The 17,860-nt window shown below is 35.2% G+C and overlaps 1 protein-coding gene across 3 annotated transcripts in view; it reads right to left on the reverse strand.

The window, feature by feature from the left end:
- Positions 1-2,875: 2,875 nt before the first annotated feature.
- The window catches only part of LOC149409715 (uncharacterized), a 251,361-nt gene continuing 236,376 nt past the window's right edge, over positions 2,876-17,860 (reverse strand). For all 3 annotated transcript variants that reach the window (XM_089649563.1, XM_089649564.1, XM_089649562.1), the window contains exons 16-18: positions 14,480-14,579; positions 13,093-13,180; positions 2,876-11,170 (exon numbers count right to left, since the gene is read on the reverse strand). In XM_089649563.1, coding sequence (XP_089505689.1) covers positions 10,988-11,170; positions 13,093-13,180; positions 14,480-14,579 — 371 coding nt within the window. In that variant the 3' untranslated portion in view covers positions 2,876-10,987. The remainder of the gene's footprint in view (positions 11,171-13,092; positions 13,181-14,479; positions 14,580-17,860) is intronic.

Below are 17,860 nucleotides of genomic sequence, written 5' to 3' on the forward strand. Positions count from 1 at the left end.
AAAACTGATGATCCCGGTATAGGAAAATCCACATCTCTGGCGAGATTGTTCAGACTCAATCAAGACAAATCATAGAGTGGGTCTCTGGATAGCCTGCGCTCTTATGTGTCTACAAACTCATACGAACCGATAGACGAAGCAAGCTTAACCCATTCATGACGAAGGTGCCATATGGACCTCGAAAAAGTGTTGGACCTCAATTAGTCACATCATGCCGATATATTAAAATGGCGATGCGAAATTCAGTTTGATGTAGTCTACAAGCATGTACGAACACGTTTGTCTTAGAGGCGCTCAGTTCGTTTGCATGTGCCGGCGTGGACAGACGTGTATAAACGGAGTTTGAAAAAAAGTGCAAATTTTTCAAAATGTCAAAGCGAGTGAAGTAAGTAATCCAATAAACTTATGTGTAGATTTGATTTTTTTTTCCAAAACCGTTTATGATCTGTAAAGAATGAAATTTACTAACTATTTATAGACATATTGTTACAAAAATAATCCTTATTGTATCAAAGAGAGTACTTTGAATTGAAGGTTTTGATTTTTGGCTCCATATGGACCTTTCGGCAGATCTCACTATACATAAATTGTAATTTTTCGCAGATTTCATTGTTTTTTCGTGTTTTTTAGGGGTCTGACTGTTGAAGAAGTGATGTTACTGCTTGAAGAACAATCGGATACGAATTTGGAGGATGATGAGGTAGTGGATGTGGATGTGTATGTGGAGCCGCCAAATGAGAGTGATTTGTCCGGAGCAGATTCAGCTGATGAAGATGACGGTGGAATAATTGCCAATATTTCTGGAGCGCAATTGTTTTCTAATTGCCAAATCGTAAATCGCCGTCGACACAAAAAGGGACAAGATACGCCCGATTATGATTCAGATCAAGAGAACCCTAATCTAGAGCATTTCGGAGACGAGCGTTTGGATTCAACTTTCAGTGACTTCGACATAAATTTATTCGACGCTTCAGCATCACACGGTCAAGCGTCTGCAAGCACTTCTTTCGAGCCTCCTTTGAAACGATGCCGTGTTAGTACTGGAGACAGAGTGAATGATCCCGCTGAACCACCTTATCGCATTCCAAAACGTATGCCTGGTCCGAAAACTATGTTTCAATGGAAGGCTAACGATGTGACGCCAATTGTTTCTAGCATATTTCCCGAAGGAAATTATACTGACGTAGCTGCTTTATCACCGGTGGAATTATTTGAACTAAATTTTGACAACGAAATGTACGAATTCATCGTTACAGAATCCAACAAATATCAGACCAAGCAAGACCCTGAAAATAGTCATAAAGTATCACCTTTAACTGTTGGGGATATCAAAGCGTACATGGGTATACTTATAACATCGGGATTATGCCCGATTCCATCAACTCGATTGTACTGGAGCAGCTCTCGCCCTTTCTACAATAAGCAGATTGCGTCCACCATGTCTCGTGATAGATTTGAACAGATACACAAAATGATACACTTTGCTTCACCAAATCAGTTCAATAGTGCAGACCGGATGTGGAAGTTACGTCCATTTACAGATAGGCTTATTGAACGGTTTATGCGAAACTTCCACCCAGAAGAAAATTTAAGTTATGATGAATCGATGATTCCATACTATGGCCGCCATGGATGTAAGCAATACATAAAAGGCAAACCCATTCGATTCGGATATAAAGTGTGGAGCCTAAATACACCCTCCGGTTACTTGATCAATTTTGAGATCTACCAAGGCAGCAATCCCCGGATTCCAAAGGAGTATGGTGTTGTAGGCTTGAATGCTTCACCACTACTTATGTTGGTCGATCAATTGCCAGTGGAAAAGCGCGAATTGCCATATCACTTCTACTTTGATAATCTTTTTACGGGTATGCCATTGCTATACTATTTGCATTTTTATGGATACAATGGCACAGGTACAATTCGAGACAATCGGATTCCCAGTTCATCTCCTATCCCCAAGAAGAAGGCAACAATGTCAAAATACAACAAAGGTGTGCTTTCTCGAGGACATACTGAAAGTGCGCAGACATCATTTGGCAAGACCCCCATCTACGTTACTCAATGGGTTGATAACGCTGTTTGTTCTGTAGCTTCAACAAAATACGGAAAGAATCCATTGGATCTAGCAAGCCGTTACTCACGGAAGGAGCAAAAAAAGATCAGTATACAGAGGCCATATGCAATTCATCAATATAACACGAATATGGGCGGAACTGAGAGAATGGACCAAAACGTTGCATGTTATCGCATTACTGTTCGCCAACAGAAATGGTGGTGGTCCATTTTTACCTGGGCCATTGATGTAACCATTCAGAATTGCTGGCTTCTGAAGCGCAAAGCCACGGGCAATTTTAAATTGGGGCAGTTAGAATTCCGTGAAGAAATATCAAAGCATTACTGCGAGAAGTATTCTATCAAGAAATACTTCAAGGCACCCGACAAACTCACCAAAATAGGTCAAACGGCGATGCAGTATGATACCTCCGTCCCCCATTATCCTGGGCCAATACCGATAACTGAGACTAATAAGGGAGGAAAACTGTCTTGTGCATCTTGTAAAAGCAAGCAGCGCATCCGTTGCATAACATGTAAGGTCGGACTATGCGTGAAATGCTTCGAGGACTATCACACTAAATAATGTTGTTGAAAATTACACTTTTTGAACAATAAAGATGAAAAAATGAAATTTCTGACTAGTTATTTGCCGAAAGATCCATATGGACCTCATCCTTCTCGAGGCTCCTGGGGGATGAGGAGACGATTTTTTCAAATTCCGAAAAAAACGTTCTTATTCTACTTTCAAAACCAACCACTCTGTGAATTTTCTGCGCGAAATTCGAAAAAAAAATAGTTCGTCATGAATGGGTTAAGTAAAATCGAATTAAACTTTGCTATCAAAACTGATGATCCTGGTATAGGAAAGTCAACATCCCTGGCAAGATTGTTCAGACTCAATCAAGCCAAATCATAGAGTGGGTCTCTGGATCGCATGCGCCCCTACGTGTCTACAAACTCATACGAACCGATAGACGAAGCAAGCTTAAGTAAAATCGAATTAAACTTTGCTATCAAAACTGATGATCCTGGTATAGGAAAGTCAACATCCCTGGCAAGATTGTTCAGACTCAATCAAGACAAATCATAGAGTGGGTCTCTGGATAGCATGCGCCCCTACGTGTCTACAAACTCATACGAACCGATAGACGAAGCAAGCTTAAGTAAAATCGAATTAAACTTTGCTATCAAAACTGATGATCCTGGTATAGGAAAGTCAACATCCCTGGCAAGATTGTTCAGACTCAATCAAGACAAATCATAGAGTGGGTCTCTGGATAGCATGCGCCCCTACGTGTCTACAAACTCATACGAACCGATAGACGAAGCAAGCTTAAGTAAAATCGAATTAAACTTTGCTATCAAAACTGATGATCCTGGTATAGGAAAGTCAACATCCCTGGCAAGATTGTTCAGACTCAATCAAGACAAATCATAGAGTGGGTCTGTGGATAGCATGCGCTCTTACGTGTCCACAAACTCATACGAGCCAATAGATGAAGCAAGCTTGAGTAAAACAGAATTCAAATTTGATGAGCCTGGAATGGGAAAATCAACATCTCTGGCAAGAATGTCCAGACTCAATCGAGACGCTTCCTCGAGAAAGTTCATCTGCAGTTGAGAATTCAGGCAGATGTCTTCGGACCGCAGCCTGAAAGCTTAGGCCAGTCTCCGGAACTTCTAATTGAGGAATTTGATAGTCAATGGCTGTACAAAAGGTTTATTTAAATAAAACATAAAATTTATTTGCAGCATTGCTAGGAATGGTGGCGACAAAAACTTCTGGAAGAATATATATTTGATGACATAACCACTAAGCATGGTAATATTTTTTTCCGATTTTTTTGATAAATAATTTTTTTTTAATATTTATGGAGTGTCTAAATGGGATGAACAGAAATGGCTCGATAGAACTCATCCAATTTATCCATCTTAATTAAGCGGAGTCCGAGTGCTGCACACAAAAAGTAGTTCACTTTCTAAATCAATGAGATAAGCTACAGGTAAACAAAATACTTCTGCACCCGAAAAACAAGACCACCAGGTTTTTCATGAATGATAAATTACAAGAAACAGATATGGTAGAAACTGTGCTCATAGAATGGCGCACATATCAGTGGACAGTCGCTCCAAGACAGCTCCGTATCTGAGAATTAAATGCTCTTCACATTGCGGTTTAAGAAAGAAATGAACACATTTGCCACATTCATCCTCAGCCATCTGAACACAGTGACAGTAGATGCTCAGGAAGCCTATATCTCCTTCATTGCACAGCATGACATAAATCATGATGGTCCTGACATGGGAAAGACAACATCTCTGGCAAGAATTTCCAGACTCAATCAGGATAAATCATAGAGTGGGTCTGTGGAGAACCTGCGCTCCTACGTGTCCACAAACTCATACAAGCCAATAGATGAAGCAAGCTTAAGTAAAACAGAATTCAACTTTGCTATCAAAACTGATGATCCTGGTATGGGAAAATCAACATCTTTGGCAAGATTGTCCAGACTCAATTAAGACGAATCATAGAGTGGGTCTGTGGATAGCCTGCGCCCTTACGTGACTACAAACTCATACGAACCGATAGACGAAGCAAGCTTAAGTAAAACCGAATTAAACTTTGGTATCATAAGAGATGAGCCTGGAATGGGGAAATCAACATCTCTGGCAAGAATGTCCAGACTCAATCGAGATGCTTCCTCGAGAAAGTTCATCTGCAGTTGAGAATTCAGGCAGATGTCTTCGGACCGCAGCCTGAAAGCTTGCGCCAGTCTCCGGAACTTCTTATTGAGGAATTTGATAGTCAATGGCTGTACAAAAGGTTTATTTAAATAAAATATAAAATTTATTTGCAGCATTGCTAGGAATGGTGGCGACAAAAACTTCTGGAAGATATATTTGACGACCTAACCACCAAACATGGTAATATTTTTTCCCGATTTTTTTGATATATAATTTTTTTTAAACATTTATGGAGTGTCTAAACGGGACGAACAGAAATGGCTCGATAGAATCCATCCAAATATAACATTCATCCACTGCAGTCTGAACAGAGACATGTGCTCAGAAAATGAGAATGCTCAGGATGCCTATATCTCTTTCGTTACACAGCACGACATAAATAACAACACAGCGCTAAATGTGGTTGGTGGGTTCTTGCGATCTGAACACAGTAACAGTAAACGCATCATCCACGAGAAAAGGTATGAGTTTAGATGTAGCGCTTCTAGGAGAGAAACGTTGGATATGTGATTAATCTAAATACAACTCAAATATGCAAAGTCTAAGCATAGTTGCAATAGACACTCAGGAAACCTATATCTCCTTCATTGCACAGTACGATATCACAACATTACGACACAGAACTAATAGTGGTAAGTTGATTCTGATCTAACCAATGTATTCACAGAGGGTTCTTGAAAGGACAAATACAAACCTACAGTTATTAATTAATGGCCAGAGGACAGCAAACTGATGATTAAGTATCGAAAGCGTTTTAGGATGGTCTAATAAGGTCAAGCTAGCAGTTTTCAAGCGTACAATTCCGTGAAAAGTCTTTAGGCCTATTGCTAGAAAATGAATCTTACAGAGATGAACCATGAATTTGAAATCAGATAGATAATGAGACCATTGTGCAGTTCTGTAGGTAGCAAAGACTGCAAAGGGCTGGTCACGGAAAACAATGTCATATGATAGGATACCTGACTAAATAAAGTTGCATGTTAATTTTTTTTAATATATATTCCAATATTATGAAAAACGTGGAACTTTAAAAAACGGAATGTACAAACTTTGACAAAAATGACCAATTATTAATTGCACAAAAAAATTTAACTCACTTTTAAGAGCAATATCTACCGCGAACGAAACTACGCGGTGAGCTAAGATAAGCTATTAATATGTGTATCCACCGGAAACCAAATACTATAAATTCTTCCATGAAGTAGAACGCAGACGAACGATCTCTACAAGTTGTGTAACAACTCTACCGTTTGTGCGATGCGCGGCGACGGGGGTGCAGAAAGCAGCTTAGCTGTAATTTAGCTCGCAACGCTTAGCACTGCACGCTCGTGGTGGAAATCAAAGTATGAAAAAGACTTGTTACGCTGCGAGCTGAGCTAAACTGAATAAGTACGAGCCTAGCTTCGTTAACGGTGGATATGGCGCTTTAGATTATCTCTTCATTAAAAGTTTGTTTCTACCAGTATTTTAATGAAAGGTGCTCCAATGAACGAGCAACAATGATCCATTCGTCAAACGCGCGCCCAACAGATTTGCCGCAACTGTTCTTGTTACCAATGGTATGACTTTTGTGTTTCCTCCCTCCTGCAACTTGTCTCATTGTGACTCACTGAAATAACACCCGCATTGCATCCCCACATATGAGAAACGTATTGAGGGAAACCTCAGCTACTCCGGGGGAGAGATCATATTTAAAAAAAAAAAACTTATGTAGATAAGTGTTTTTATTTATTACAATAAATTGATTGTAAATTAATTTCAAAAAAATAATGTCTGTATTAAAAAATAGGTTCGTAATTTATTTTTCAAAGTAATACAATAATAATTAAAGAAATAATCTAAAAATAACTTAATTTAAAAAGATCGAGATTAAAAACCCTTGAAAATAAATTTAAGGCGATGCATTACGTCGTGTAATATTTTAAATTGAGCCGCTATCAATAACAACCCTTACGTAGATGGCGATAAGGTTTAAATTCCCGCTTAACACCATCCGCCTGTTTATGCAAGAAAAAAACATGGCCAAAAAGTGCCTTTTATTTTATTTTGTTGAAGTTCAGGCATAAATATTTAATTTTTTTTCAATCATTTTATAAATAACTTAATTTGCCACATTATACAATAAAATCATAACCGAAAATGGGTTCGTAAGTAGGAGATTTTGAACTTTAAAGCAGTTTTCATAGGCCTTTAAATTATTTTTTTCTGGGCTTATAAAAAGACTTAAGTCTTCAGTTTTATTTCATATTATTTAGAGAAATTATTTTGGTATTTTTATCCACTATAAAACAGTTTAATGGTATATTTATTAAGTGAGCCTTTGTGGCCATCTTTTGTGAATGTTGAAATATTTGTAGTTTAATTAAAATCATATGAAATTTTATAAATTAAAAAGCAGTTATTTTAAAGTCATAAAAAATAAAAATAAAATCTTGCCGGTAACATAACAAAGCATAAGAAATTATCGTTCAATATACCATAATTTGGTTATGGTATCATTTCATGGTAAAGATATGAAATTCATTCATGTATTACAACTTAGCTGCCTTCAAATAAAAAAAGCTGTTGTATTATAAAAAATCAGACTGTGTAAGTATTATTATTACAATGCTTTTCTAATTTCCCTCCACACAGCATCCCCAGAGATGACTAGGGACCTGAAGGAAATAATAACTTCCCTCGGGTCCTTCTGTGTGGATAATGTGAAAAAAAAATACTTAATTATTTTGTTATTAAACTATCCAAAAATTATTATAAAGTAAAAAAATGATTTTCAATAATTGTGATTGAAATTTTGATAAACTCAAAATGGATTTTGTTTTTGAGAAATATCAAGAATTTATTCACAGAGTAATAAATAATTATTTCTCAAGTCGTATTATTGTCAATCAATCACAGATCGGCACGATTTAAAAAAACAGTTTCTCACCATAATATAAAACTTAATTTGTTAACTTTGTGAACCATGACATATTTTCACAAACTTTCTCTTGCATTTTACAACTCTGTGTAAAAGACAACATTTCACATTTACAAGATCGTCCGCATGCATTTTACAAAAATGTTAAATATAGTTTAAAAAATTATACAAATTTTCCGTGGTAACTTCTATGTTTGCACAAACTTTCACATCATACCGAAACGACGTAGATTTGTGAAATGATAACAATGTAACAAACGATCACAATGTAACAAATGATCACAATGTAACAAATGATCACAATGTAACAAATTATCACAATGTAACATGTATTATCTAAACAGTTGTGTCAACATATTTCATGTTTTGTGAGTGTCGCAAACCATTTTACAACTTTAACTCAATTACAATAATTGTAACACATCCATGTTTTCGATTAACAAGAACATTTCTAAGACACTTGCGCAAAACAATTAATAAAACTTAATTAATTTTAATAAAAATATTAAATGCATCTTGCTATTACAATAATTAATTTAAACATAAATGATAATTTGTGAAGAACTAACCTATGTTATCTTTGGGTGGTGAAGCATTAATTAAACATTAATTATTGCAAAGTTTGGCATGGCATTCACCCAACACACGATATACAAAAGATGCTAATGGTATTTAATTTAACAGAATTATGATCATGATTTGTGTTTTAAAATGTAATTTTCGAATAAAAATACTATTGTAAATGGTTTACAGATGGTAAAATGTTAATCATAAAATTTTACGTTAATTTAAAAAAATCATTTATGGTTTAATTTTGTTTTACTTCATTGTAAACAAAAGCAATAAAAAATACTTATTGTGGGTTAATTAATTGTGAATATTGATTGTAATACAAATTAATTAGGATCAGAGGTAAAAAACGAATACAAACTATCAAAAATATTAATTTCAGTTTTGTTGTCCGTGTAACTTCGGTTAAATGAACTCCAATTTGCTTAAATTTGTGTCATTTCTAAAATTAGAACAGATTTGTCACAAATTCAGACTTTTTCTTGTCAGAATCAATCGCTGACCGCGCTCGAAAATACTGCCTGACTCTGAGGCAGCATCGGGCAGTATTTCTGAGCGCGGTCAGCGATTGATTTTGATGACAAAAAGTCTGATTTTGTGACTGTTATAATTTTGGAAGAATAATTTAAAAGATGCCAGATTTAGTCAAAATCGTATTGACAAAGGGTTTTATCGATCGACTGTGCCAAACCCCAACATCTGAATAGCCAGTTACTTCGCAACCTTCTTTTCGAGGTTTGATTTATTCTTTATAAAATGAGTAAAGTAAAAAAAATATTTAATAATGCCCATATATTATTGTTTGTGACTAAAAATTATATTTATTAAAGAAGTTAAATGCAATTATTGTGACGAAGAATTATAGGAGGGAGGAAAAGCAGACACACGAAAATCTCCCAGAGCTGAGGAAGGAGTCATAAAAACGACTCATTCTCTTGCAGAATTACCAAATTTTGTGCATGTGTTTGGTGTGTCATGCGCCTGTTCCGAAGGGATCAAATGTTATTTTTCGGAGCACGTTTCATTGAAATATCGGTATTACAAACGCAGCATTCCCATCTGATAAGAGAATTTTTTCATGTATCTAGGGATTGCACATGAAAGGTGGCTATCACACTTAAAATACCCAGAAAGTTCCAAACAAAGTACATACACACACAAGTAATCAACTACTCAATATGAACAGAAACTCACCTACGGATACATAAGTACAGTGGGTCTATTAATGGGACACTGCCACCTCACGCACCTGACACATGCAGCTGTTAGGAGCGAAAAACCAACACTAATACTTGCAGACTGGCGGCTTGCAGCCAGCTTGAGCGGTTGTGCAGCTAACTCCCAAATAAAAACTATGGCGGACAAGGCTCTCAAAAGTTTCAACAGCGCGCAAGACTCGACAGTAAAACAATTCACCAATAGGAGTACTGCGCACTGCTTCATATGTGCAGATCTCAGAAAGCACATATGAAGCTACTACTTGTATATACTTCTTTGTTTTTATTTTTTCAATTTCATTGCGTGAATTATTATTAATATTATTTTAGTATTTAAAAAAAATTGTTATTGTTCATTCACAATATAATCTGCCTTTTCATGAACTCAATCCTTACAACAGTTGTTATGGCAAGAAATTAGCATTGATACTCGGTCATACATATAAAGCAACGACGTGTCAACTTTGGTCGCCTTTGAACTCTGTCATACAAAATTTGACCGCTCGTGAGAATATTTATCACAATGCTGACCTCTACCAAAATATCTCTTAAATAAAGTTGTATTTCATAAGAAATATGGATAGTAAAGAATGCACGATTTTAAAAGGAGTTAATTCACTAAACGGATGGCGCACATACGAATTAACATGCAAGGGTAGTGAATGACACCACGACAACTGTAACATGGGGTAACTTTTAAATTGAGTTTTCATGATTTTGTTTTTATAAACATTCCAAGAGCCTTGTTAAACGCAAATTTGGTTCCGTATTGTACTTCATAATATCTTAAAAAAATCTTAGTTTGTTATGTAACAGCCAAAAGGTTAAACCAATCATTGATCTGCGTATATATTTCACGGTCAAAGGTATTAATTTTTGGGTTACTATGCCGTGTTGCACTTCCTCCTTTAGCCAACATTTAGCAGCATTTTAGATCACCTGATCTGATGATGGACAGTGTAATGCCGTCCGAAATGTTAACTAAAGAACGAGGAAGCGCAACACGGCATAACAACCCAAAAAATAAATCACGATAATGTGTATATATCTCATTAACATGAAAACTGGTATCTCACAAATTTAATGAAGAAAGGATCTATTGAAACCAATGAACCGAAAACTCTCCATTTCGATTTGAAATATAAAATGACGTGGCTAATTACCGTGAGACTTTCAGACTCCTAGGGACCAGAAAGGTCATTAAAATTAATTATCAGCATGCGATATTCGAATTTTTTTGATGAATTTCATTTTTCATCGGTAGCAAGGCAAAAATGAGCTTACTTCTGACAAATGGATACGCCCATAACATACTTCTATCTGTTTATGTCATAATTTCTATTAAACTGCCTGTAACACATCTCACATGCCGCGTAAACACTCACAATTGTGAATCAACTAACTATAGATAGGATGATTCTATTGAGACGAAGTTAAATTGAAGTGCGCATATATCAGCGTGGTGGCGGTGTCAGTATCAGTGTAGGTATTCGGTGTAGCCCTGCGCGCCGGTGAATATGACGTCGATCCAGATCCTGGCCGCCTGTCCCGAGGGCGCCATGAGATAGTAGTGGCGCTGGCGAGTCTTTATGACGAAGGTGGTCAGAGGTGCCGGGGACTTGGATACGTTGAGATGGTCAAGGTATACCTCTTCAATTACCTGCGGAAGAATTACTCAATTAGATATTACTTCAAAGTTCAAACCGCAAACATTTCAAGAACTTCAGATTAGAGGTTCATTAATTAATTAGTTCAATTAAATGAGTGCTTACAATCATTTAAATAAACTTTTAAAAAATCAACCCGTAAAAAAACAATATTTTTTCCATTTCTATTTTTTACATAGAGTTAAACAGATATATTTTGTGGTTCGACTGAGGTTGAACCTTTCTCTCCATGGACTGGAGTCAACACTGCCAACACCTAAAAGCTAGATCCTAATTGGATAGTACCCACATTTATTTGGTATTTTAACTGCTTTAAATATTTGCTTATTAACCCTCCAGCGTTTGACGGTCATATATGACCGGGCGTACATATTATATCAAAGTATTTTTATATTTTTTTCTATAAAGGTTTTTTTATCATGTTGAAATACTTAATTTTTTGGCATTAGAAAGAGGAATAATAATTCTTTCTAGTTTGCATCAAATATTTACACAGGAATCCATTAATAAAATTCTAAAAATAGCCAAAATGAATAATTCATAATTAGCCCTATATCGTAACAATCGGATTAACTTTAAAATTTATTTTTTATTACATGAACAAGATAAAAGTGAAGGGATAGTTTTCTTACAAATTCCCCAATCAAAACAAAAGTGTTTTCAAAATATCGAGTTCTCTCAATTCATTTATGATTAGAGTAAAAATTTGGTTAACATTTTTAACAACATTTATCACATATTAAAATTTTATTATTTGGAAATAGTAATCTTTATTTCAAATGCATACACCGAAAAGATAATTTTGTCTAGTTTCTAAAACAGTGTTTGTTTTTGCGGAAAATTAAAAAATAAGATCTATGCATTTGAAATACACAGAAAACATTGTAAACTGAACAAAAGTGATGAAAGTTCTGAAGGCTTTAATATAATGTCATCCAATTACATAAAAATGTGTGAGTGCATGAGTGCCACCAAAAGTTGATAGAATGAATTGTCATCGACAACGGGACTATCTGCCGAGTTTCATCTCGATTGGATGTCGAAAGTGGGTTAATTTCCACTTCCAAGACTCCGCTTCATTCATTCAATCAAGAAAACAAAATCAAATTCTAATAGATGCATTCAAAAATGATATCATCTTCCCAAATTCTTTCCTCGAAAATTTTATTGCCATTCTCACCTTAACCTAACTACATTCCCAGTCTTGTTGGTTAAGGGGAGGTGGGACTCAAAATTTATGCATTTTCAAACTACATAAAAATAAAAAGTATTATAACAAACTGACAAATCATCACGCCGGTTCTACGCAGAGGAAGGCAGAGAGGTCGAACCACCAAACAACTTGGTCTTGACGCACACTCTTTCCCTCATTCATACATCGTCTCATACAGAGTCGTTTGTTATTCTCTGTTATGACTCTTGACAAGCAACTCAAGTATTTGGTTCACTTGATTGTGCCGTATCTTCCTTGGAGGTCCCCGACTTCAACCATTCACATTCGCACCAAATATTTTCCTTACACTCGCTTTCTTCGTTCATTTGCCCTACTAAGTGCCCAAATAATCAAGGCATCCCTTTCTCAACCTTGCTTATTACACTTAAATCAGGCTTGCATTCTTTGCCAATCGATACATTTCTCTCACAATCTTTACGGTTTTAGCACACACGCCTCAGGGATCGAATTTCTACAGCATTATATATTCAAATTAATTTCAGAAGCTCAAATTGTGAAATAGAATTTTGATCGCGTCGAGGGCGTCAAACATCTTTATCTACAAATATTATATAACAAACAGTTCTAGGCCAAGTCAAACAACCTTATCTACAAATACACACACCAACGTGTCTATTTGTAGATAACGTTGTTTGTCTTTGAGCCCTCAGAAAGAGACTAAATAAATAATATGAAAATTACCTGGAAGTAAGCTCCTCCTCTAGGTTTCTTTTCATTCTTGTCTGAGTAGTAGATCAGGGTTTTGGTAGAGCGTTCAAACACAAACCAACTGCAATACAAAACAACACAGATTAGTCAAATACAGTTGAACCTCTTTCTAACCTATGTTAAGGGACCTATTGAAAAATGTTATATTCATACTTAAATATTGAATATTCTGAAAAAAGCTACATATTTCACGTCTGGGGGTAAAAAGTAAAAACAAACAATTTTTTTATAAATTCAAACTATTTTTTCCCATACAAACAAACTTTATCTCCTATTGAGCAGTAGATTAATAAGAGCACTGTATCATAAGTAGACATTAGATTAAATAAATTCAAAGGACAGTGAAAGAGAGGTTTGTGGCAGTTCATCCTCTCTGCCTACCCCTTCGGAGAAAAGTCATGATGGTAAGATAGCTCCTCAGACAAATTCTGTCAAAAGGTCAGAGTATTTCCGCTCAAAATAAATGGAATATTTCTGAATGTATTCGAAAACTGTTTTTGATAGGTGATTAAATGCGTTTTATGTTTTAAAATTTTATTATTAGAAAAAACTTTATTTTTGAAATATTTAATTTTTAATGTAAACAGAAGAAAAAAAAATAAAAAATTCGCCTACTACGTATTTTGGAACTAAAATTACTGTTAGACAACTGTATTACAAACGTTAATGTCATCTCATATTATGTAATTTCATGTGTACCTCAATTGTAAGATCTAATTATTGAAGATAATAGCGATTCTCAAATGAAAATTTGAAACAGAAAACTCAACAAAAATACATGCACGTCTGGGTTTTTTCAGATTTTTCTGTTTCAAATTTTCGTTTGAGAATCGCTAATATTATCTTCAACAGTTAAAAATAATTAATAAAAAAATTCAGTAAGGATGTGTTGTTTCATACAATTTGAACAATTCATCAAAGTTCATTTTCGGGTTCTGTGAATGTCCCATTCAAGCTCTGTTATTATATTATTATAGGCCAGTTACTTGACAGAACTGAAATAATAACAGAACTTGAAAATTAACTTTGAAATTTGAAGAATTGTTCAAATTCTCTGAAACAACCCGTCCTTAGACTCGAAAGGATTTTTGAAATTGCAATCGGAACCTTTGGTTTCATAAAGGTGCACATTTTAAATATTCTGTGGTTAACATCTAGATTTGAACATAAAGCGTGGTGTTTTTTCATTGTAACACCATTTAGATCATATTTCTCAAAACAGTGAGGGAAAACGATTTCTGTGAGAACATATCAGTTGTTCCCAAAAGCCAACAAATTAGCCAGAAGCGTTAGTTACTCTGTTTTAAAGAAAGACGATGCTAATGTTGCAAAAATCCTTATGGTGGCATGATGTAATTACCGTTTGGACCAGCCGTGGAACTTGGCTCCCAGCTTGTGCAGATATCCTCGACATGAAGTAGAGTCTATGATGATGTGGGGACAGAGGTCCACTTGGTGACCTGGAAAAATAAAACAAACAATTAATACTAAATGTAATCAACAAAAAAAAAAACTTTTTAATTTGACGGCATTTAACACTGCGTAGCGAATAGGGCTTTCAAATACTAGGTAGTTTTTCAGAACAGGAATTACTGTTCCAGCATTTTTAAAACCCAGGATAACAAACTTAATTAACTAAATTCCACTAATATAAAAGTAGCTGCACAAAAGAAAAGAAGACATAATAAAATTTTAAAAACTCACTACATATTTTGAGACATAAAATGTAGCCCCTTAATAAGATCGTTTCTCACATACCAAGAAAACCGTTTAGACTCCATTCTGGCAGGTGGTATTATGGTAATGAACTACGAGTCAACAGGAATGTGCACCTTGCCACACATTTCTTCAGACTGATTTGTAATGGTTCGAAAAGTATTCATTTCTATGTTGGTGTTGGTTATCTCCGTCACCATAGATTGTTTAATCTCTCGGCCTGCAGGAATAACTTACCGATGGTGGGGAGAGCTATCTTGTTTAAATAGAACGATATTGATAAAGCTGTGGTGACATGGAATACGTCCTTATCTTATTTTCCCCCTTTTTATAATCCATTTGAAGCAATACATTGGACCTCACCAGATATACTACAAAATGTTTTCACTAGGAAAGAAATAATAAGGTAATGTTGATGAATGTGGCACCGATTTCTTTAAGCGATGTTAGCTCTAGCGATATTAACATTAGATATTAAATTGTTGGTGTAAAATATAGTACGTCTCTTTAACTAATACAAAAACTAGATAACTAATCACCAAAGTGAAAAATACAAACAAGAATAAAACAAATGGGTAACTAATGTGGGTAATATGGCACCAGTAAAAATAATTCAACAAAAGTCAATTACGTAATACGTTGCCTTTTTTTATCAATAATCAAGAGGTGTTTTCAAAGAAATAATGACCATTTATACCTACATTGAAAGTTCAAATATTTTCATTTTTATGGTGCCGTTTTAAATGAACGAATTTTAACATTTATTTTAAACAAATTATTTCATAAGCCGTCATAGAGGCTACATTCATGAAATAAACTGTAGAATCTACAGTAATATTAGCGCAAGTGATTCTGAGAAATGCGGAGATCCGCAAAGAGTGCAAGGATGACGTAAGCGTAATGAGTAAGATTAAGAAAGGGACGCTTAGACGGTTTGGGCATGTAGAGCAAATGAGCGAAGAAAGGAGTGTAAGAGGATATCTAATGCGAATGGTAGTAGAAGTCGGGGACTCCCGAGGAAGACATGGCACGATCAAGTGAATCAGATACTCGAGTCGGGCCATGTCAAGAGTCAGAATAAGAGTATGTATGATGAGGGGAAACAGCGTGATGATAATTGTTAGTCTGATTTTTTTCCTTAATACATTTTTCGAAGCAGAAGGGTCAAAATTCCATTATTCGTGGATGTACTAGGGCTCAAATGTGCGCAAGCGCCAAACACAGTAGTAAATAGTGAGCACACGTGTGCGCGAAAAACAGTCCACTGGTTAATCGAGAAGCTTTGTTGTGACTCATATAAAACTTGCACGTTTTTTTTTACTCACACTGATCTTTAAAAAGGTATTAAAATCGCAATTTTTTTAAAGAGAATAAAATAATTGAAGATACTAAAATGATGATGTCACATACAACCTCTGGCTAGGACTATTATACGAATTATGGTCTGAGGCAGTCAACTCTTAGATCAGCAACATCATTAGCTGTAGGCAGACTGATAGAACCTAAGCACAAGCCAAATACTAAGTTTGGTGATCGCGCTTTCGGAGTATCTGGGCCGAAGGCTTGGAATAAACTCCCTCCGGAACTAAGATCCATAACAAGTCCAACAGAATTCAGTACTAAACAAGGTCATACCCTTAAATTAAATATACCATTCCTGAGTGAAAGTCCAGTTATATCCAATCATGTCCTAAATCTTGTATCTAAATTTCGCTAATAAACAATTAGTTAAAGTTAATTAAGTGTTAATCTCAAGTGACCTACCAGGTTAAGTATTGTACTGTATATCATCTCCATGTATAGTTAGTAAATAACATAGATCATTGTAGAAATGTATTATAAATTTGTACAGCACCCTTGAGGTGATTTTGCACAAAAACAGAGATATACAAATCATCCAAATATTATTATTATTAACTATTATAACTGACCTTTTGGGCCAGTCCCTTCCTTATTCATTGGGCTAAAAATTGTCTACACTTGTCAATAAGAATAATCATTTTTATCTCTTAAACAGAAATTCATGGGATCCTGGAGGAACAGGCACATTTTTAAATGCGTCATAGGACTGAAAATAAATTACTGAAGTCCCACGGTTACGTTGCGCAAATAAATCAAGCTTGGAAAAGCTACACGACACATGCACGGTGATAAGGATCTTATCCAAGATAAGTAATCGTAGGAATATATGGGAACTGGTACATTATTTGTTCACTATAATATATTACTCAAGAGCTAGTTCACAGCATTGGCGTTGAAATTCTTGTAATATATACATGGTGTAAAGAAACTCATGGCAATCACATAGAGAACCCATTTTAACTCTCGACAGGCCAAGATGCCAAACAAAACGTCTGTAACCAAGTGGGTCTTCCGAAGACCCCATGCAATTTTCTGTCTTATGGAACTATAGAAATTATTAATGGTAACTTATGTATTTGCGCAGGAATACGTAAAATACTAAAATGACATGTCAAGTATTTAAGCTCAATATAATAAGGAGGATAGTAATTTTGGGTAATACCTACTCCCCCACTTGGCTGCGGCATAGTTACGACATCAAATGGCTGAAACTAATCCCTTAACAAATGATAAAAAATAATTGACTAATAAATTCCACGTTCTAGCTCGATTTATTAAAAAACTAAAGCTGAAATCAAAAAGTTAAAACAACAAAATTAATTCCAAATGTGATGCAGATTTTTCAGTTTTCCGCTTGTACTAAGAGTGAAGGCGATGCCATACGTAGTAATGCAAAATCATGTGTTTTTGGTTTGAAAATTAGGTCGCCTAGAAATGTTTCAGATGCTTTAATTAAATACTGCGAGTAGAATACATCTTGGCCTTTGAAATAATCGAGTATTTTTTAGATAAGTCTTTTTATAAGCCCAGAAAAAAATAATTTAAAGGCCTATGAAAACTGCTTTAAAGTTCAAAATCTCCTACTTACGAACCCATTTTCGGTTATGATTTTATTGTATAATGTGGCAAATTAAGTTATTAATAAAATGATTGGAATTTTTTT

Source organism: Hesperophylax consimilis, chromosome 30 (genome assembly GCF_061612785.1).
Source record: "Hesperophylax consimilis isolate HC1 chromosome 30, BYU_Hcon_1.0, whole genome shotgun sequence".
NCBI lineage: Eukaryota > Metazoa > Arthropoda > Insecta > Trichoptera > Limnephilidae > Hesperophylax > Hesperophylax consimilis.